The 21,716-nt window shown below is 41.7% G+C and overlaps 1 protein-coding gene across 5 annotated transcripts in view; it reads right to left on the reverse strand.

The window, feature by feature from the left end:
- DNAH9 (dynein axonemal heavy chain 9) overlaps positions 1-21,716 on the reverse strand; it is a 352,397-nt gene that overhangs the window by 225,656 nt on the left and 105,025 nt on the right. For all 5 annotated transcript variants that reach the window (XM_079135288.1, XM_079135287.1, XM_079135285.1 and 2 more), the window contains 2 exons: positions 14,497-14,601; positions 2,215-2,372 (listed from right to left, as the gene is read on the reverse strand). In XM_079135288.1, coding sequence (XP_078991414.1) covers positions 2,215-2,372; positions 14,497-14,601 — 263 coding nt within the window. The remainder of the gene's footprint in view (positions 1-2,214; positions 2,373-14,496; positions 14,602-21,716) is intronic.

Raw genomic sequence — 21,716 nt, forward strand, 5'->3', positions numbered from 1 at the left:
GACAAGATACTAAACAATATAGAGTTGGATCCAAGTTTTGAAAAAGCAGTGCTCTGCCAATATAGTATTGGAGGGAAGAACATACTAAGTGGTAACACTGATGATCTCTGGGTAACTGAACTGGTCTGGGGAGGAGTAGAGGCTCTGGGTTGGAAATCTGGTTTCAGGCTACTAGCTAACTCTAGCAACCTGGTTGATTATCCTGGATAACTTGGTGAATTCATCTGTTTTTCTCATTGTACAAGGGGGAAACTAGTAGTATCCACCTTACAGGATCTTTATGAGAATTAAATGTAAAAGTAAATGTTTGTGCTTATTGTTTTTCAAACTATTTTTCTCATTTTTCCCCAAATTTCTTCTATGAATACATGTGATACACTATTATGGTCTGAATGTTTGTGTCCTCCTAAAATGCTTGTAATAAAATCCTAACCCTCATTATGAGGACATTGGGAGGTGGGGCCTTTGGGAAGTGGTTAGGTCATGAGGGGGATCCCCCATGAACAGGATTAGTGCCTTTATAATAAGAGGGCAGACACAATGAGAATTTAGCCATCTGCACCTTGGAAGCAGGCCTTCCCTAGAACCCAATCACATCAGCAACCCGAACTCAGACTTCCGGCTTCTAGAACTGAGAAAAATAAATCTGTTGTTTAGTACACTTGGTCTATGGTATTTTGTTACAGTAACACGAATGGATTAAGACAGTTCCACTTACCTTTAGGGAAATAAATGTAAAGAATAATTCTTTAAAAAAGAAAAAAATGAACAGCCAGGTGTGGTGGCTCTTGCCTGTAATCCCAGTGACTAGGGAGGCTGAGGTAGAAGGACAATGGGTTCAAAATCAGCCTCAGCAACTCAGCAAGACCCTGTCTCTAAATTGTAAAAAAAAGGGCTGGGGATGTGGCTCAGTGGTTGAGCACCCCTGGGTTCAATCCCTCATACCAAGGGAAAAAAAAAAAAAAAAAGAACAATTCTTATTTGGGTAAGAAGCTACCTGTATTATTGCTTGTTACACAAAGCTCACTTAATAAATACTTTGTATAAACAAATAGCAAGCAATGCAGTATTCTGTGGCAGTGTAGACAAGTTGTGAACATTCCAGTGCTCCTTAGGTAGGTAAAGTTGGGACCTGCCTGAATGAGAAGACACCTAAACTACTCATGAAACAGGAATTTGCCACAACTGGAGTGGTTTAAAGTGAGGGGCTAAGGGACACAGGGCCTTCCAGGGCTTCAGAAGTCTACAAAGGTGTTGACTCCACCTTTCCAGAGAGCACTGGGTCTCTCACTCCAAACTACTAGATAGTGTGGTCACAGTTCCTTATGGCCTGTCTCTCCTAAGTTCAGTAAGCAGAAAATCAGAAAGCTGGGAGCACCTTTCATTTTCCCTTTGTTGGGTCAACTTCATTTTTCTGAAAAAGAATGTGGACTCCAACTCTTGCTAGGAGATGCATTTGTGTTTTCTTATCAAAATAAAGATTTAAAAAACAAAGCAATATGCATGGCAGCAAGGGTGAAATAAAAGAGGTGTTTCTATGCATCACTACTAGGGGTATAATTTGGTACTATGCTTTTGAGAAAGCAATTTGGCAAAGTGTATCAAGAGCCTTAAAAATGTTCTTACTCGTTAACTCAGTAATTCCACTTCTGGGATGTTAGCCAAACAAAATAATCAGGCATGCAGGAAAAAAAAAAAGATTTATATACAAAAATGTACATTGCAGCATTATGTATGAATTTATTTTAAATGTTAGAAACAGTCTTAATATTCAACCATGAGAGACCGGTTAATTGCATTGTGGGTCATGTACTTGATAAAAATATGCAATCATGAAATGAGATTTATTAAACACATAAGAAGAAAGTATTGTCAATAGACTATAAAATGAAAAAAATGAAACAATACAAAATTGTATACAGGCTACACATATAGGCTATAAGTGTAATAAAATTCGTAAATGCACATAAAGAAGTGATGTAGCTCAATGATAGAATGCCCCTGAGTTCAATCCCCAGTTCCACAAAAAATAAATAAAAAATAAACAAAAAAAAGAACTGAACACAATTAAGCAAAAAATCATTTTACTGTTGATAGCATTACAGAAAAAGCAGATTTAAACAATCTACTTTTCTAAATGTTCCAAATTTTCTCTTAATATATGAGTCATACATTTTCAGCGGAAAGAGGCCCATGGGCGGAGCTTTCGCTTACCTGAAGAGAGCCTTGAGGTTCTCGGGCAGCTCCGTGCGGCCGGCATAGCCTGGGTTCATGGTGATGAAGATGCCTACAGAAGGATTCAGGCTCATCTCCTCCCCAAGGAAGTTGAACCGCTGCTTCTTATCTCTAATTGCATCTTGGATGCTTTTTACCTGGTGGGCCAATCGAGGAAGATGCCTTCAGGGTCGAAGTTGTAACTAAAGCTGGGACCCCAGTCATGCACAACACCAACAACTGCTCTGTGGCCCCTTTCGCTGAAGGACAGGTACGATGACCTCACCCTGGACCCTTTGCTGATGGGTGCTGGGTGGTATCTAAAAGAAATCTGGCTGCCCGCACCCAATTTTATAATAACAATGTAGCTCACAGGATGAGAGTGAAGAGCAAGCCGCTATGTCTCTCTGAATAGCAGTTTTCTCTGTATAATAACTAAAGCATATTAGTACCAGCCACGTGCCAGATGCTGTTCTGAGTACTATTTTTTTTTTCCCCCAGTGCTGGAGATTGGACTCAGGGCCTTGCACACTACCACTGAGCTACATACCCAGTCCCTGAATTCTTTTTATGTATTAACTCATTTGAGCTTCCCCACGACCCTTGGAGGGAGCATTTTAATCCCATCAGTCTGTTTTTTCTAGGATAAAACATAAACACAGAGAGATGGAATAGTTTGCTCACAGTGGACAGAAATGCTAACTGGACTCAGGATTTGTGTCCAGGGAAATGGACACTGGAGCCTGTGTGCTTCCCCACTGTGTGATGGTGAGATGCCAGTCCCTACCTCCTGGGCTTGTTCTAAGAATTAAATAAAGTCTGTAAGAGCTTGGTGTACAGAAAATGCTCCAAAATAGCAGCACACATGGACATTGTTAATGTGACCATCGGCGCTGCAGTTGTGGTCCTTGCCTTGACAACTCCTCTGCACCTCTCCCCAGACTTCATCTCTGGCATGATGCGTAGGCTGAGGGAAGATAATGACTCCTTAATGGGGCATCCAGTCTACAACGAGGAGCAGCAGGAACCACGTGATAAAGTAAACTGGGTCCTTACTCCGAAGGACTGTAAGTGTCTTTTAAAGAGAATCAACTTTTTCTTAAGTCAGTTCTGGAGCCAGAGGGATATTTAAGCTGAAGCTTGACCTGGTCAGAGCTATAATGTTATAGATCACTTTTATAGTAGTGGGAAGACAGGCGGAAATGAAATTCAGCCACTTATTTTCACACCTGGTACTTTGAAAGACACATGCAAAAATGATCAGCAACAGAAGGAGGAAGACAAAAGGTCAACACTTGCAAGCCAGCCTTGTTCAGCCAGGTTCCAGAGTGCCTCTGAGAATTTCTAGTCTCTCAGAGTTCATGGAAGCAAAACCCGAGAGCAGGGACCAGTGTGAGGTTTTTCAATGAGCCCCTAGCATGTCTGCAAACTCCAGGCTGGCAGGACGGACGAGGGTAGTTTACCTCTGTGCAGATGGGGCTGCAGAGGTGTGGGTGCGTGTGACAGAGAGAGAAGGAGAGAGAAGAGAGAAAGGGGGAAACAGCTGGGCCATCTACTGCTGGGCAAGGCTATCTCCCAGCACCTAGAAGGGCAGCATTTGCCACCATGTGTGACAGCTCTGCAATTAGGATTCATCTCCCATCCCAAAGTGAAGCTCTAATGACTGAATGCATTTGAGCTCACAGTAATTAGTGTGAGACTGAAACTTCTTTTCTCCATGCAGAATACCAATGCCGTCCTGGCAGAGGCCGTCGCTAGCATTCAGCACACTGGCCAAACAGATTGAGCTCTGCTGATTTGTGTGGGGCTCACAGCTCAGCCCAGCTCTGCTAGGGAGCCCCTTGTTGCCCTTGCCACTCTGCAAGATATGTGGCTGGTAAAGGTTTGTTCCCTCTTTGTCCCCAGTCCTCCCATATATAAAATACACAGATCACTATCCTGGCTAGGGAGCAGGGAAGTGAGTTTAATTAGCATTTACAAATGGTTCTGCTACCTCTGGCTGTAGACTAAGGCCAGAGCCCAGGACCCTTTCTGCTGTTGGTTCTGACTCAGCATTCTCTTCCCAAACACCAAAGCCCAGAAACCTCACACACAGCAAGAATTTACGATGCGCTTTTGGATTGGAGGCATCTGTGCTTTTGTGTAAAATTCTGTAGGGGGGCCCTTGAGGGAGAATGCTGAACAGACTGGAGAATGCCGTTAATGTTGGAGCACTGGTGCTCACAGACGTTTCCGTCAGCTTGGCTCATGTAGGATGGAGACCATTTGCCAGGACTTTCTCATTGCTTTAGCAATAGAGGTCCTCCGGACAAACCACTGTAATGTGATAGTGATCAGGGTCAGGAGTCCTGAATAAAGTCCAAACCCTGGAAAAGTCTACAAGTTTCAGGATGTCAGTGGGGAGAAGCAGATGTGCTTGAAAACTGTGGATTCAAGGCAATCTCAGCCAGGTGGAAGTGCACACACAGGTAGACACAGACTGACAGCTAAGGCTGCCAGAGAATTTCTGCACTCACAGGGGTTGGTTTCTCCACTAGAGACTCATCAATTTTTGGAGATTTTAAAGCCATAGGGAATCATAAAAAATAATAACTGAAAATGGTTTGAGTACTTGATGAGTGCCAGGTGCTTCTGAATATTTTACCTAAATTATTCCATTCAAAACTTTCCACAGCTGAATGAGATGGGCTGTTCCTAGATCCTCATTTTGTAGATGTGGAAACTGAGGCAGAAAGCAGTTAAGAAACTGTCCTATGCTTATATAAGATGTGAGTTTGTGGGGGAGGCTAGAAAGGGGTAGACAGGGACTCTGTGAAATTTTTGCAACTTTTCTATAAATCTAAAATTCTATAAATCTAAAATTCAAAATAAGAGGTTAACTGGGAAAAAAACGGAAGTTTGGCTGCTTATCCAATAGTTGATAAGTGGGAAACCCAAATCTAAAACTAGGCAGTCTGTGCCAAAGCACAGTCCCTTTCTACCAAAAGAAGCACCATGCCAGTCACACACTAGGATCTCATCAAATACAGTCATGGGTCACTTAACAACAGGGGCGTGTTTCAAGAACTATGCCATTAGATGATTTCATCTTTGTGTGAACATCACAGAACATACACAAACTAAGATGGCTGCAATGCCATAAGGTGATGCAATCTTACGGAACCATTGTCATATATACTGTCTGTCATATGCTGATATGTTGTTGGGCAGTGCCTGACCGTACATACATTTTCAGAGTAATGTGATTTGTTCTGAAAATAATCAGGATTATTGTAATTTCTATAATATAAGAAAAATTCTTTTATAACCAGTTAAAAAAAACAAACTGGAAAGCTATGTAGAAACCAGTGATCTCAAAAGGGGGTGAGTTTATATGCCACCCCATTTGACAATGTCTGGAGCCATTTTTGTTGTCATAACTGAGGTGAGGATGCTGCTGGCATCCAGGAAGTAGAGGCCAGGGATGCTCCTCTACATCCTGCAATGCACAGGACAGAACTTTGCAATAGAGAACTCTCAGCCTACAACATGAATAGTTCTGAGGTTGATAAACCTTGATCAAGACTCGTTATTTTCCCTATTTGCCACCATCCACTGCACTGGCCCTGGGTCCAAACAAATTCCTAAGTAAATTATTACCCCCACCCCAGACTGAACAAATAAAAAATTCTGGAGGTGTGAGTACACCAAAGTGCATCTTAACAAGCCCTCCAGGTGGTTCCTATGCATGTTGAAGTTTGAGAACCACTGGAGTTCAGTCAAGTTTTTAGATTTCTGCTGACACCTACATCTGCTCTTGTTTTATACTGACATGCTTTTCCCTAGATGAGGCCAACTCTTCCACCTCCTTCTGCCCTATCTAGCCTGAGGTATTGCCCTGTAGCCGACTAGTCAGCTGGGCCCAGTCTTGCAGGTTGTGATCTTTACCCAAACTCTACAGTCCTCAGTGATGGTTTTCTTATTTGATAGCCCCCGCTTTAGCCTGGTCCTAAAGTTTGCTGAACATACAAACCATGTCTTTAAAATACCAGTGCTTAAGTCCTATTCCACACCAGTTAAATCACAATTTTGGGGGAGTAGAGACTACATTATGCTTTTCCAGAACTACTCAGGCAATTCTAACATGCAGCTAGGGTTGAGATGACTGGGCTTCAGCACCAGGCTCCGGTTCATCATATGGAGGAATCACAGGGAACTTGTGATCTTGTGGTAGGCCAGCCCTGGTTTCACATCAGACCTGTTATCCACACAAGCCCCATGTGCTTTTCTGACCATCAGGGCCTGATTTCTCACTTGAGAATGCTATCTTCTCTCTTAGACTGGAAGCTGGCCATCATAGGAGGTTCTTGTTCCTGCCTCCCACATAGGCTAGGGCCTTACCTCTGCTCATGCAGTGAAGCATTTAAGTTGCCTCTTTGTAAGTCACATAAGTTAAGGAGGTCATACACTGGCCCTGTACTGTGTGAATGCTCTCAGTTTTTTCTCCTCACCTTTTACCTTACCCCTTTCATTCTAGGGAAGTGACCCATTCTGTGGCTCTTCCAAGGTCAATACTTTTTCAAGCCTTTGCCCCAGATGCCATGTTTTATTAAAATCCTGCCTGGCTCACTTCAAAATTCCCTCTGCAATGGCAGATTGGAGTCTTCTGCTTTCAGGAAGCACAACCCACTCACTACTTTGTAAATTTGTTTCATATCTCTGTGTGTGTGTGTGTGTGTGTGTTTTCCATTAGACTTTAAGCCCCTCTATAAAAGGTGTTACTTGGGACATTCATTTGGCTCTGAGATTGAAGCACTTGTTCAGTGCCTGGAGTACTTGGAACTGTGCTATGATGGGCTCCTTTGCTAGCTGATCGTCTGCTTCTAGCTGCTACCTGCTACAGCCCAGTCCACTATCTGCACTTGTACCATAGGGGAGAGAAGGAAGTGGCAGGAATACCTAGCTAGAGAGCATGGTGGGGGTGGGGGCAGAGGGTTGAAGGTACAGGGTGATGGGGTGTGTTCTGGTGACAGGTGTCCTAGGGCTTAGATGATCCAAAGTCTAGAAAGCTGATTGCAACAATAATAAAGAGTTTCTGAAAAGAATCAAGTAGTATCGTATACATTTTAAAAATAGCAGAGTAATTTCTCTTGGAATTGCCACACTGAGGTGTTTTTCTTTTTTTCCCCCCTCAAATGGATATGCAATTCTGCTTGACCAATTTGACAGAGACATGAAAATATCCACCAACAGAGACACTGAAGTATAATCACTTTGCAGTAGTAACTGGGACGAAGAGCACAGACGGGTGAGGAAAGGAGAGGGGGAGAGGGAGGGTGGCGGAGCTGAAGAACTGTCGGCAGCTGGTGCGGTTTCTGAACCAATATGCCAGCCTGGATTACTGTGTGAATAATTAAGTGCAATTTTCTCCTTGGATGGGTATACGATTTTAAATGTTAGCAGCTCAGATTTTATCCGAGCTGTTGTCAGACTACTTTCTTGAGAATGTCTTCTATGGGTACGTTCCTAAACCAGAGTGTGACAACGTCAGGGAATTCCAGGTTAAACTTATTTCACTTAATTCCAGAAACAAAAGGGAATTACCCAATCGTAGGGCACCCACTACTGACCTTGTGTTCAGCGGTTTCAGAATAAGGCAAATTCGTTGCCTACCAAGTAGTTGGGACCCTGGCTGCTGGGCACTGTCTCTTCTGTTAGTGCATGGTTTAAGTCTGGTAACATCACTTGAAGAGGGTCCAGCTGAGAACAAGTGAGGCTGGTAAGGAGAGCTGTGGAACCAGGGTGTGGGTCCTCCTTCCTTTCCTCATGTGTCCCAGTCTTCTCTCTCTCTTTTCTTCTTTTTTGGTTCTTTTTAGTTATACATAACATTGGGATTCACTTTGACATAATTACAAAAGCATGGAATATAACTTGGTCTGATCAGTCCCCAGTATTTCCTCTTTCCTTCCCCTTCTCCCCCTTCTGTTCCCTTCTCTCTACTCTCCTGATCTGTTATGTAATTTTAGTTTTTTTTTTTATAAGTTAGTGTCTTGTGGATATACATGATGGTGATATTGTGAGATTCACTATGGTATATTCATATATGTACATAGGAAAGTTCGGGTAGATTCATTCCTCTGTTCTTTTATCCTATCCCTTCCCCCTCCCCCAGTCCCCTTAAACTAGTCCACCAATCTTCTATTTTGATGAAATCCCGGTCTCCCCACTTTTCCCTTTTTCTTTCTCCCTCTCTCCCCCTTCCCTCATTTTGGACTACCTTCCAAATATCAGAGAAAATATTTGACCTTTGACTTTTGGGGACTGGCTTTTATCACTTAGTGTGATAGTCTCCAGTTCCATCCATTTATTGGCAAATGCCAGAAAGTCTTTTTTCTTTGTGACTGAGCAATACTCCATTGTGTATATATGCCACATTTTCTTTATCCATTCCTCTGTTGAAGGGCATCTACGTTGGTTCCATACCTTGATTGTTTTGTGCTGCTATAACCATTAATATGTATGTATCCCTGCAGTATGATGATTTTAGATTTAGATATTTTGGATGTATACCAAGGTGTGGGATAGCTAGATTTATGGTGATTCCATTCCTAATTTTTTTGAGAAATCTCCATGCTGCTTTTCAGAGTGTTTGAACTAATTTGCAGTCCCACAAATAATGTATGAGTTTACCTTTTTTCCCCACATCCTCACCAAAACTTCTTATTGTTCCTATTCTTGATAATTACCATTCTGGCCAGAGTCAGATGAAATCTCAATGTAGTTTTGATATGCATTTCCCTAATCGCTAGAGATATTGAATATTTTCTCATGTGTTTGTTGACCATTTGTGTTTTTTCTTTTGAGAAATGTCTGTTTAATTATTTTGCCCATTTATTGATTGGGTTATTTGGTTTTTTTGATGTTAAGTTTTTTGAGTTCTTCATATACTGGATATTAATGCTCTATTTGAGGACCTGCTAGCAAAGATCTCCCATTCTGTGGGTTCTCTCTTTACACTCTTGTTTCTTTTGCTATGTGGAAGTTTTTAATTTGATGTCATCCCATTTATTCATTTTAAATTTTATTTCTTGTGCTTTAGGAGTCTTGTTAAGGAAGTTGATTCCTATGCCAACATGTTGGAGTGTTGGGCCTATGTTTCCTTCAAGCAATTGCAGTTTCTGGTCTTATTCTAGGTCTTTGATCCACTTTGAGTTGACTTTGTGCAGGGTGAGAGAGAAGGGTCATGTTTCATTCTTCTACATGTGGATTTCCAGTTTTCTTAGCACCATTTATTGAAGAGGTTATATTTTTCTCCAACATATATTTTTGGCATCTTTGTCTAGTATTAGATAACTGTATTTATGTAGGTTTGTCTCTGTGTCTTTTATTCTATTCCATTTGTCCTTCATGACTGTTTTGTTGCCAATACCAAGCTGTTTTTGTTCCTATAGCTCTGTAATATAATTTCAGGTCTGGTATTATGCCTCCAGCATCACTCTCTCTGCTGAGGATTGCTTTAGTTATTTTAGGTCTCTTATTTTTAAAATGAATTTTAGAACTGCTTTGTCTACTTCTGTGGAGAATGTCATTGGTATTTTGATGGGGATTGCATTGAATCTGAATAATGCTTTTGGTAGTATGGACATTTTGCTATTAATTTTGCCTCTGTGAGAACATGGAAGGTCTTTCCATTTTCTGAGGCCTTCTTCAATTTCTTTCTTCAGTGTTATATAGTTTTCATTGTAGTGGTCCTTCACACCCTTCATTTGATTAACTCCAAAATATTTTATTATTATTTTGAGGTTAGTGCAAATGGGGACTTTTCCTAATTTCTCTTTCAGCAGATTCATTATTGGAGTACAGGAAAGCGATTGATTTAGGTATATCACATATCCTTTCAAATGACTTGAGTGCTAGTTGCAAAATATCTAACAAGGAAGTCATTCCCATTAAGTACCTAACTGGATAAGAATTCCATATGTTCTTTTATCCTTAATTCCATATGTTCTTGTATCCTTAAATATATATTGTTGAGTCATCATTATTTTTTAATTAAAAATTTAATATTTTTAGTTGTCAATGTTTTTATTTTATTCACTTATTTATATGCGGCGCTGAGGATCAAACCCAGGGCCTCACACATGCCAGGCAAGTGCTCTACCACTAAGCCACAATGCCAGCCCCTGAGTCATCATTCTTTTTTCTCTTTTCTTTAATCCATTTCTTGCAGTGTTAAGGTTATAATGATAGTAAACATCCTTATCATTACCTCTCCATCTTCATATCAGCATCATCATCATCATCAATACCACCATGATTATCATTATCATCACTGTTAGCATTGTTACCATAATCATCACCACCACCATCATCATTACCACCATCATCATCAACACCACCATCACCAGCACCATCACTAACAACATCACCACATCACTATCATCATCATTTATTGAGTCCCTATTATCTGTAGGGTTTTGGTTTAGGTGCTTTGGACATTAACTCATTTAAAAATTTTTATAACTGCTCAGGTAGATCTAATTATTAACTTCTTTTACAGATGTAAAACTTAAGACACAGTCTTGCCAAAGGTCACACAACTAGAAAGTGACAGTCAGAATTGAACACAGCAGACTGATTTCAAAGCCTACATATTGAGCCACTTTCTACTCCATTGCCTAACTAATTTTGCTGTGTAAAAGCCATATTTTAAAATCGCAACTGCACATGGAACTTGCTTATGCAATCGCTGGAGACCAAGACAGGCTGTATGCTGACCCTCGTCTGGTTCTCACAGTTCCCTTTCTGATTTTTTTCTGGAGTCCCTGGGGGACACCCTGAAAAGAGGCTTCTTGGAGGACATACTGATAGACTTTAGCAACACCCTACCCCTGAGCATCATGCTGGAAGCACCCCCACCACAGGTGCAATTAAGCATGATGAATGGTCCTCGATTTGAGTGACATCCGACACAGCAGTGCAACCTGGCTAGTGAGAACAAGAGATGTCCTCTAAAATCTGTGGCAAGCAGCCAGAGGAGAAGGTGTACGAGATCATAAATGCAAAGATGAAAGAGGTAGTCCTGAAGGTGAGTAGAAATAACAGAGGATAGTAGGCAAGGGAGTATAAAAATAAAAGAAGATAGGCACTAAATATCTGCAGTGGAAGATGTAAGGATGTAATAGAAGGAACCACAATGAAATGGAAGGAAATAAGATCACTCCCAATGGCCAGAGTGGTGAAAAGCTTCAGATCTTCAGAATTCAATCTAGGACTGGAATTTATACTCTGAGAAAGGGTTATTTTTCTTGTTTCCCTTCACTTCTTACAACCCAGAGTGGATTAGTGACACTCGCCTCCCCACCAAAAATTCAAACAGATGTTTCGGGGCATCAACACTGGCTCCAGTGGAAGCAGCTGGAAAACATGTTTGATTTCTGCTATGGTTAGGGTATGGATTGGGTGTATTCCTCCAGGGCTCATGTGTTGAAATTTAATCCCCATTGTGAGGTACTGAGAGGGTGGAAACCTCATCCAACATTAGTGTTCAGAAGTTGGAACTTTAGCAGGTGATTAGAATCAGATAAGGTCATCAAGCTGAGGCCCCCAGATTGAATATGGGTGACTTTTCAGAAGAGGGAGAGATAGATCAGAAGAGATATACATATATGCTCCCCATCTCTCACCATGTGATGTCCTCTGCTACCTTAGGACTCTGCCAGTAAGAAGGACATCACCAGGTGTAAGTCCTAGAACCTCTAGAATTGTGAGCAAAATAAACATCTTTTCTTTATAAAGTTATATAACCTCAGGTGTTTTGTTACAATAGTAGAAAACAGACTGATAGAGTTGCTTATAGAAATATGAATGTTCAGTTTCTCTAAAATTTAAAAGCTCTGGCGACATTAAGCTCACATCTTTGCAAGGTAGAGGTATGCTGGTAAATGGTTCATATTACTGGGTCTCTGGAAAAAGAAAAGTGCCTTTATAAAATGTGGAATTTGGCATTTTCACAATGGAACTACTCCTTGGCTCATTTCAAGCTATGCCAATGTGACACCTTAAGATGCACACAATCAGCTCTTCTGAGCCAAGTGAGACTAGGGTTTCAGTCCAAGGGAGCATTTAGGTCACCCATTTGTCTTCCTTCCCCTACTAATCCTACTGAATAGAGCAAACCTAAGGAGAGGGAAAAACATTATCTCACCACTGGAATCTAGCTCTGCATTTGGGCAACTTTCAGAAGCTTTACCAAGGAACAGTCTGGACCAGGGTCTGTGAGTGGAATCCCAACTGGCTATCAAATATGAAGGATGGGAAGATTGACCACATTGGAGGGAGTAAGTGAAGGGAGTTTGCAGAGCCCCTCAGTTGCCTGTGGCTCCCAGTGGTAGCTAGAGATGATGGTGGGTCTGGGAATAGCTGATGGTGTGAAGGCTACCTCTGTTCAGCCTTGAGATTACTTCAGTGCCCGCCCACAGCTTCAAGTTCAGCTTACCAGGGGCTGTGAGAGGGGTGACAGCCTGGGGTAGTTACATGGATAGAGGTTGGTTCCTGCCAGGGAGGGCAGGCCAGTTGTGGGGGAAGACACAGAGTTAGCCAGTTTCCCCTACCATGGATGACCTGTCTCACATTCCCTCCCACTTATTCTTACAACCTTTTCTTCAATCCTGTGCTCTTGCCTTAAAAAAAAAAAAAAAAAAAAAATGTCAGTCAAGATGAATGTTTTTCTTTGTCTGGGCCTGAAAGAATTACACAGAGATCTATAGGGACTAAAGAATCTCTCACAGCTAGTTTTCCTTCTGTACTATATACATATTACTTTGGAGATAAAAGCAAATAAAGAGGAAAATGCAACCATTTTTGATTGTACAGTGGGTGGGCACAAACTAGGACTAATGGGTACACCACTGTTTCAAGCAACTCACTGAAGCTTTTGTGGCTTTGCCCTGTTGAGATAAGGGAACGAAGGAGCCAGCTGACCCCCGCAGGACATGGAAATGCTTGGCTTACAGGGAGAGGTGCAGAAATAGGTCCTGGAAAAGGATGTGCTTCATCTTAGTGATGGGGAGACCCAGGGAGATTGGAGCCTTTGCCATTCCAATAAAGACACTGGTTAGAGATCTTTGACTTGAGTTCCATCTTCCTACTACCCAGTCCCTCCTTAAAACTTCTGCCAAACAGAGAATTTCTCCCTCCCAGAAATCCTATGCAGAAGGCATTTAAGTCTCCTACTTGGTTGGACTGTCTAGCCTGCTCTTCTCTAGCATTTTAATCCCTAGATCCCAGACATGTCCAGATTTATACCTGGATGACATGGTTGGGGGTTCTAGGTTCAAATTCTAACCTTGCTATTTTCCAATAGTGGGACTTTGGGCAATTTGCTTTTCTTTTCTAATCTTTAGTTTATCCATTTATGTAATGGGTATAATAGGGCTATTGTGGAAGTATAAAAGATGACATTTGAAAAGTTCCTGGTATGGAAGGTTTATTCACCTTCTGCTTTCCCCTCATCTGTTGCTTCCATTGTCTATGCAATCCTTACCCAAATCATAGCATCCCTCTGACTGACCTGAAGATAACATATTTGAAAGTCTTGCCTCATACATGAGTCAGAATTCAATTTACTTCTAGAACATTGCAAGTGTTTATGTCTGTTTCAAGAACTAATTTTTTTTTTTTGAAGTTAGAAGTCATGTCCTATTCACCTGGGGCAGCTCCACCCCTGTCTAGCACAGTGATTACTATGCTGTAGGTGTTCAGTGAACACTTTATGAATGACGAAATACAAATGGTGTGCTTACATAAACTTGACCAAAAATCAACTTCGTTCAACGATATTGATACTGTATTCCTCACTTACATGTAATTGAGTGAATCAGGCTGTATTGATAGAGGTGGAGCAACTTGCTCCAAGACTTTGACAGGAAATGAAAACTGAAATCTAAATCCAGGTCTATAGCTAAAACACATGAGCTTTCTAAGGAGTGGGCTTCACCATTTTGGTTGATCTTTTCTGCATTTCTGTGAAGCAGTTAAGACAAACATTGCTTACCCCCATTTTACAGAGAAGGAAACAGATTCTGGTGGCCAGAAAGTGGATGCACCTTGGAGGGTAAGTGCAGGGTACTTATATTGGAGAAGGCCTTTCTCAGAAATAATTTTGTAGGGTGGAAGAAGGGGCATGTGATGATAAGGAGGAGGGGAAGTGGGTACTGAGTGCGGCTGAAAACAGAGGCCACAGTGCTTGACATGAAGACCACAAGGCTGCCCCAACTTCTCACCCAACTTCTGGCCCCTTACCTGCACTGCCACTACTGACAGGACCTCCACGGAGATTCGATTAAACTCGTCAAAGCAGCCCCAGGCACCAGTCTGAGCGAGGCCTTTGTAGATGTTGCCGCAAGACTGCAAGGAAATATACAAGGATTAAATTATCAGCAGCTCCAGGATTATCAATGCCCATCTAAAGTCATCTTCCATCATCTTTATTACAGATACTTCCAGTACCCTGAAAACCCCTGGTCAGAGACTTGTATTAAAATTTCAAGAACAATTAAATTTTTGATGGTGATGGTGTGCCAGCATAAGTCACAGACTCAAACAGAACCTTTACAAGATACTTGAGTGAAAAAATCCCTTTAAAATGTCATCAGGGTTGCATTACTGTTGATTCTGTAGCTTTCAAAATCCCAGGAAATGAATAAAAGATGATCTTTCTTACACCGTACAGACAAAAAGCCTTCCACTCAGTCTTTGGCATGCACTGATGGAAAAGTTTATGTCTATATCTTTAAATTCAGGCTGGACTACCCACGTTTCCCAGAGTGATGGGGAGCTGGAGATGGGGACAGCTGCAGGATATCCATGGAAAATAAACTCTAGGTTAATCTTTTCAGAAGGGAGCAAGAAAATAATTTCAAGGGGAATAAGGTCTTTTTGTCCTAAAAGTAAAGTCCTAACATTTAATGTGAAGTAGCTAAACTATAAAGCTATATAAAGGAACAGGTTACTGGAGATGCTTTCAAGGTCACTGGTAAGATGACAACATTAAAATGCTGGGAAAATGCAAATAGTGGAAGTCCCATTCATTTATTCGGTGAGGATTTTCTGTCAGCTCTGTGCATAGATCATATGCTAGATACAGGGAAGCTCAGACCCTATAAGAACTCTGAGTTAAGTTGTAGAGGCAATGCATATAAATAAAGGAGGAAAAATGCTACAGGAATTCTGGTTGCAGTGTATACTATGGACCACAAATGTGACAGAGTTCAGACAGGAATGGATCAAAGTGCTTCAGTTTTGCCAAAGAGGTAGCATCATAGCACTTTGCAAATTTATTTCATGAAATCCTAAATGTTTCTTGAAGAAAGGTTTTGTAGTCAAGTCCTATATTCCATAACTCACTTTTTCCAGATTACAATTATGCACTAGTAGGCTGAGGGTATAGATTAGCAGTAGAGCACTTACCTAGTATGCATGATGCACTGGGTTCAATCCCCAGCACAGGAAAACACACACACACACACACACACACACACACACACACACTCTAAGCTGGGCATGGTAGTGCATGCCTGCAATCCAGTGGCTCAGGAGACTGAGACAGGAGCATCACAAGTTGAAAGCCACCCTCAGCAACTTAGTGAGGCCCTGAGGAATTTAGCAAGACCTTGTCTCAAAATAAAAAAAATAAGAATTGGCTGGGGATATGGCTCAGTGGTTAACCACCTCTGTGTTTAGTCTTTGCTATTAAAAAAAAAACCCAACCACACATGCTAAAATTTTAAAGGTCTTGAAGTTCTGCAACAAAATTATTAATTTATTCTGGCACACATTGTTTTAGTAGGAAGATCCATAAGAACACTGTCAGAAAACCCGAATACTGGAATTTTACAGAACTATATGCTTCAGTACACACATGGGAAATGCTGGCCTGCATCTGTGTGGGCAGCATAAGAGAGGAAAGGTTTTCCAGAAGGAGGAAAGATAATGGAAGAAAAATGAGCTAAATAAAGAATGTGTCCAGGGAAAAATAAAGGTGCCATTTTGGATAGAAAAATTGAATTACTAAAGAGAGTCCTGGTTATAAAAAGCCTTGAATTATTATGAAGGATCTTTGGAGGAGGTTTGGAGCAGGGAACATGATTAAAGTATCCTTTTGACAGAATCAAACATCCACATAAGCCAGGTTGGACATGGGGCAGTCTTTAAAGAAGGAAGGAAAACAACTCCCACCTCTTCCTAAGCTCCTGAAATTAATGGATTCATCTATCTATTCAACAAATATGTATTGAACATATACTATTTGCCAGGGGGTGTTCTAGGTCATGAAAAATCAGCAGTCAAGAAGACAGACAAAAACTCTGTTCTTGTGGGCTTACATTTTAGCGGGGAAATGAACAACGAAGAATAATAGTAAAAAATCAGATAGGGATGAGCCCCCACAGGAGTCTTAAAATAAGGGTAACATAGTGACTTCAGACCGAGCAGTCAGGGGTCGTGTCTCTGAGGAGGTGACATGAGTTTCAGGCACTGGGTTTGTGTGCTTTGGAATAATCCATCTTATTCTCAAATAACTCTACAGGTGGAGATTTTCTATCTGTCTACCTACTATCTACCTGTCTGCCCATCTGTCTGTCCATCCACCCACCCTCATTCACCTACCTATCCATCTGTCTGTCTGTCCATCTATTTGTATGTCTGTATATCTCAACCTGGTAACTGGCATGAAAACTAAGTAGAAATTCAGGGACCAAAATTCATGCTTTTGAAAACTTTTTAAAATTGTGGATCTCTTACATAAAATGGAAACCCGAAATATAAATTTTCAAAAGTAGACTTTCTATCGGTAGATGCTCGTCACTCACACGTTACTCCCTGAGGACCCTGAGGACCTGCAGCAGAACCCCAGGATGCCACATCACCCCATTTGTTTGCCCCATACACTCATGTGTTATTAGCTAGGTAGTGGCCTCACCTGGCCGTGAGATAGGGAGCTTTTGGACAGGGATACAGGCCAGAAGTACAGGGTCAGAAGCCTGGAGGTGAGAGGCATGCCATAGGGACCCCTGGTGTTGCTGACTGGTTAGCACTGAAGGAAGAAAGTCACCAAACATCCAGGGTGGCCCAGGTTTCCAGCTGGGCCTCAGAAAATGAGACCAACTTTATGGAAGGGATGAGGGATCAGTCTGGGAGGAACACAAGGGTTAATCACAATAGAAGAGAAGGACATCCTAATGGAGATATCCACTGCCTAGTCGGAGGCCAGACTAGAACTTGGGTGAAGTTGGAGAACAGATGTTTGCATCACCAGCATGCATGGACATTATAAAAACGGATTGGCAGATGTGATTAGGAGACCAAGAGATCAGAGAGTTAGGTGGAGAGCTTGTGGAAGGGCTCTCAGAAGTCATGGGACTTAGGAGTACCAAGGGAGGTTCAGGCGCAGCAAGGCTCAGAGTGATTCCAGACATTCTTAGGTTCAAGAACATTTGATATTTTTCCAATAGCCTCTTCAAATTGAGGTCAGGGGAAAAGTATTGCTGCTGTAATGTAAAGAATGTCTCATCACTAAAACTGCAACCATTTCTGGAGAGAGTGGCTAGTTTCATGGGTTTTCTAACCAGCACTAATAGAGTAAAGCAATGACTTCCCCTTTTCCCCAAGTCCTCAAACTGTTCTGTGACCACCCCAGTCCCTCTGCATATCTAACCCTCATGGAGCTAAGTGGAAAGATGCCCCTTATAGCACTCCTGAGGCATAGGGGGCAGGTACGTGAGGGTCTCCAACTACAGCCCAAACTAAACTTCTCAGCTGCTCTATTTGCTCTACCCTCTACTGTGTCTGCATGTTCCTTAGGTATCAGTGACCATTTTTTAAGCCCATCTTTCCCATTTCCCCTTCCCTGTCATCTGGTTCCTCACCCTTTCCTCTTGAAATGACTGCAACATTTCCACCAAAGAGTTTTTCTCTTTCCAGTCTCCCCAACTCAATTCATCTGGCTGCCCAAGGCATCTTCCTTAAATGTATATTGTTGTTTGTTTGTTTTAGTCCTATTCTGCAGGAGTGAAAGGTCTTTCTAAGCCCGCCTCTTCAAGGTCAGATTCTCTTGGTGGCCTTTGGCCCTTCGTCTCCTTACTCAATGTCGTCCCCTTTCTTCTGTTCCCCAATGCTTCCTAAGGTAGGTCAACCATCGTCGCATGCTCATTTCTCGCTTTTACTCTAGAGAGCCCCGAATAGAACTTATATGGCTCTGAGAGTTGTGAGTGACACCTCAAAATGACCCCTGGAGAGAGAAGTGCACAACAGCTCTCTGGACTCAGAGCACCTTCTTTTCTTCATCCCAACCAGGTCCTGCAAGGAGAGTGCAGCGGGTGAAGGCATAGGAGGGGTTGGAGATCGGTATTGTCTATGTGTAGAACTCCGTCCTGGCTTCAAGACAGGCTGTAATAAGTTAGATGGGTTAAAATGCCACACCCCAAAGGGCAAATAGCCTTGAGTCTCATGCCTCCTTAATATCTTTGATGACCAGCACCATCTGTGGCTTTCCTGTGCTCTGGAATATTCCAGGGCTTAGAGCTTGTAGAGTTCACATTAGCAACCAGGACTGTGCTATCTGGGTGCTGATGAGGTCCTCTGATTATTTATTATGTGTTTTGTCCCTCTAGGTAGCCTCGTTATCTATCTATCCATCTTTCTGTCTGATCTATCATCTATTAGTAATTCATCTATCATCTCCTTATCCTATTTACTGATCAATCATTCACCATGTATAACCATATGTATATATCTATATATTTACCTATCTATATCATTGTTCCCTCCACTTTCTTTCTTTGTCCTAACTGAAAATTGTGGTTAATTGCTCTGGCCATTCTGTGACCTAACCAGCTGAAGGATGTATACAGCAGGATTGTGCCCATGCTGGGGCTTGAGCATTCCCAGACACTGATAAAGGTGTTTAGATTATTGCTCAAAACACTGAAAGAAACTGGCCCCAGCCCTGATTAAAAAAAAAAAAAAATTCCTCAAACATTCATATAAAACTCCATACACTGACCTCCTTGCCAAAGACATCCGTAGGTAGGATATCCTTTTCTCTGCCTGTCCGCTGTCAGGGTAAGCTGTAGCACTCTGTAAATTCCTCTAATGAATGTTCTGCATTAATCATCATGGCATTTAGCACCCCTTCCTTTCCTTCCCTTCCTTCCCTTCCCCCCTCTCTCTCCCTCTCTTTCTTTGTGCTGGAAGTTCAGCCCACAGCCTCATGGATTACGCTTGCTCAGCAAGTGCTCTTACCACCCGGTCACACCCCAGCCCTCAGTGCTTCTTTCCTAGGAATACCATCAGCCCCATCCTGGGATGGTTTGGGGCACTCCCTTGTGGGAAGTCCCCTAGGGCTGCTTTTGGGGTGACTCCAGCTGCAGATTTTTAAGGATGAAACATCATCTATTTTTGGTAACCTCCCACAATGCCTGACACATGCTGAGCAGTGACAGAACCCAGCAAATTAGCTTGATTTCTGGAGTGTTTTATGATAAAAAGTAACTGCTGCACAACCAAGGGGCAAGGAGGCTTGAGAACAGCTTAGAGAGGCTGTCTGGCTACCAGGGACATTTGGTGTCTAGCATGGGTCATTTTTATTCTGGTGTGTGGCATTAAGGCTGTACCTTTTGATGTTGCTCTGCTCTGTGCCTGGTCTAGACCTGATGGCTGAAGCTTCTCTCATAATTCAAAGGAATCAAGGAGTCACTCCTCCTCCTACCTTGTATTCTTAGAGGATTGGGCAGGGTTAGGACTCAGTGATCAATTTTGAAAGAATTGGTAAAATGACCTCGGTGATCCCTGGGTATGGAACCAACTCATCCCTTCTATTTGCTACGCTAGGTGTGGCTTTGAAGATGTCCATTGATTGTTTTCAGTCAATACAGGACATCTTCTACATCAAAATAAATATGTCTTTCAAAATGTTCCCCTTGGAAAACAATTTATTGCAGCTGTACTGCCAGTTTTCCATGAGAGAAGAATCTAGAAACTTAAAAAAATCATCCTTAAAGTCGAATTTATTTCTTTGTGGGGAAAAATATATCTTCTTCCATTCTTTTTTTTTTAATTTTTAGTTGTCAATGGGCCTTTATTTATTTATATGTGGTGCTGACAATCAAACCCAGTGCCTTATGCATGCTAGGCAAGTGCTCTACCACAGAGCTATAACCTTAGCCCCTTCTTCTATTCTTTTAAAAAAAAATTTCGATTATTTATTTTTTATAGACTGCATTTTGATTCATTGTACACAATGGGCTACATCATTTCATTTCTATGGTTGTACACGATGTAGATTTCTACCATTCGTGTAATCATACATGTACATAGAATAATGATGTCTGTCTCATTCCATGATTTTTCATATCCCCCTCATTCCCTTCTACATAATCTAAAGCTCCTCCATTCTTCTCTCACTCCCCATTCCCCCCACCCCCATTATATATTATCCTCCATTTATCAGGGAAAATATTCTGCCTTTGGTTTTTTGGGGATTGACTTATTTCACTTAGCATGATATTCTCCAATTCCATCCATTTATTTGCAAATGCCATATTATTCTTCTTTATGGCTGAATAATATTCCATTGTGTATATATACCACAGTTTCTTTTTTTTTATTAAAAATCATAAATTTACATAGGGCAATGTTGTTTGATTCATTCTGTTATTTTTTCCCTTTCCCCCCACCCCTCCCACCCCTCTTTTCCCTCTATACAGTCCTTCCTTCCTCCATTCTTACCACCCTCCTTATCCCTAACCCTAAACCTAACCCTAACCCTAACTCTAACCCCTCCTACCCCCCATTATATGTTCTCATCCGCTTATCAGCGAGATCATTCATCCTTTAGTTTTTTGAGATTGGCTTATCTCACTTAGCATGATATCCTCCAATTTCATCCATTTGCCTGCAAATGCCATAATTTTATCATTCTTCATGGCAGAGTAATATTCCATTGTATATATATGCCACAGTTTCTTTATCCATTCATCAACTGAAGGGCATCTAGGTTGGTTCCACAATCTAACTATGGTGAATTGAGCAGCTATGAACATTGATGTGGCTGTATCTCTGTAGTATGCTGATTTTAAGTCGTTTGGGTATAGGCCAAGGAGTGGGATAGCTGGGTCAAATGGTGGTTCCATTCCAAGCTTTCTGAGGAATCTCCATACTGCTTTCCAGAGTGGCTGCACTAATTTGCAATCCCACTAGCAATGTATGAGTGGACCTTTTTCCCCACATCCTCGCCAACACCTATTGTTGCTTGTATACCACAGTTTCTTTATCCATTCATCAACTGAAGGGCATCTAGGTTGGTTCCACAATCTAGCTACTGTGAATTGAGCTGCTATAAACTTTGATGTGGCTGCATTACTGAAGTATGCTAATTCTAAGTCCTTTGGGTTTTTGGGGAAAATATATCTTCTTCCAGCCTGACTTAAAAAGAAACATTATTTTACCACACTCATCAATGAAAA

The sequence above is a fragment of the Sciurus vulgaris genome, assembly GCF_902686455.1.
Source record: "Sciurus vulgaris genome assembly, chromosome: 3".
In the NCBI taxonomy this organism is placed as follows: domain Eukaryota; kingdom Metazoa; phylum Chordata; class Mammalia; order Rodentia; family Sciuridae; genus Sciurus; species Sciurus vulgaris.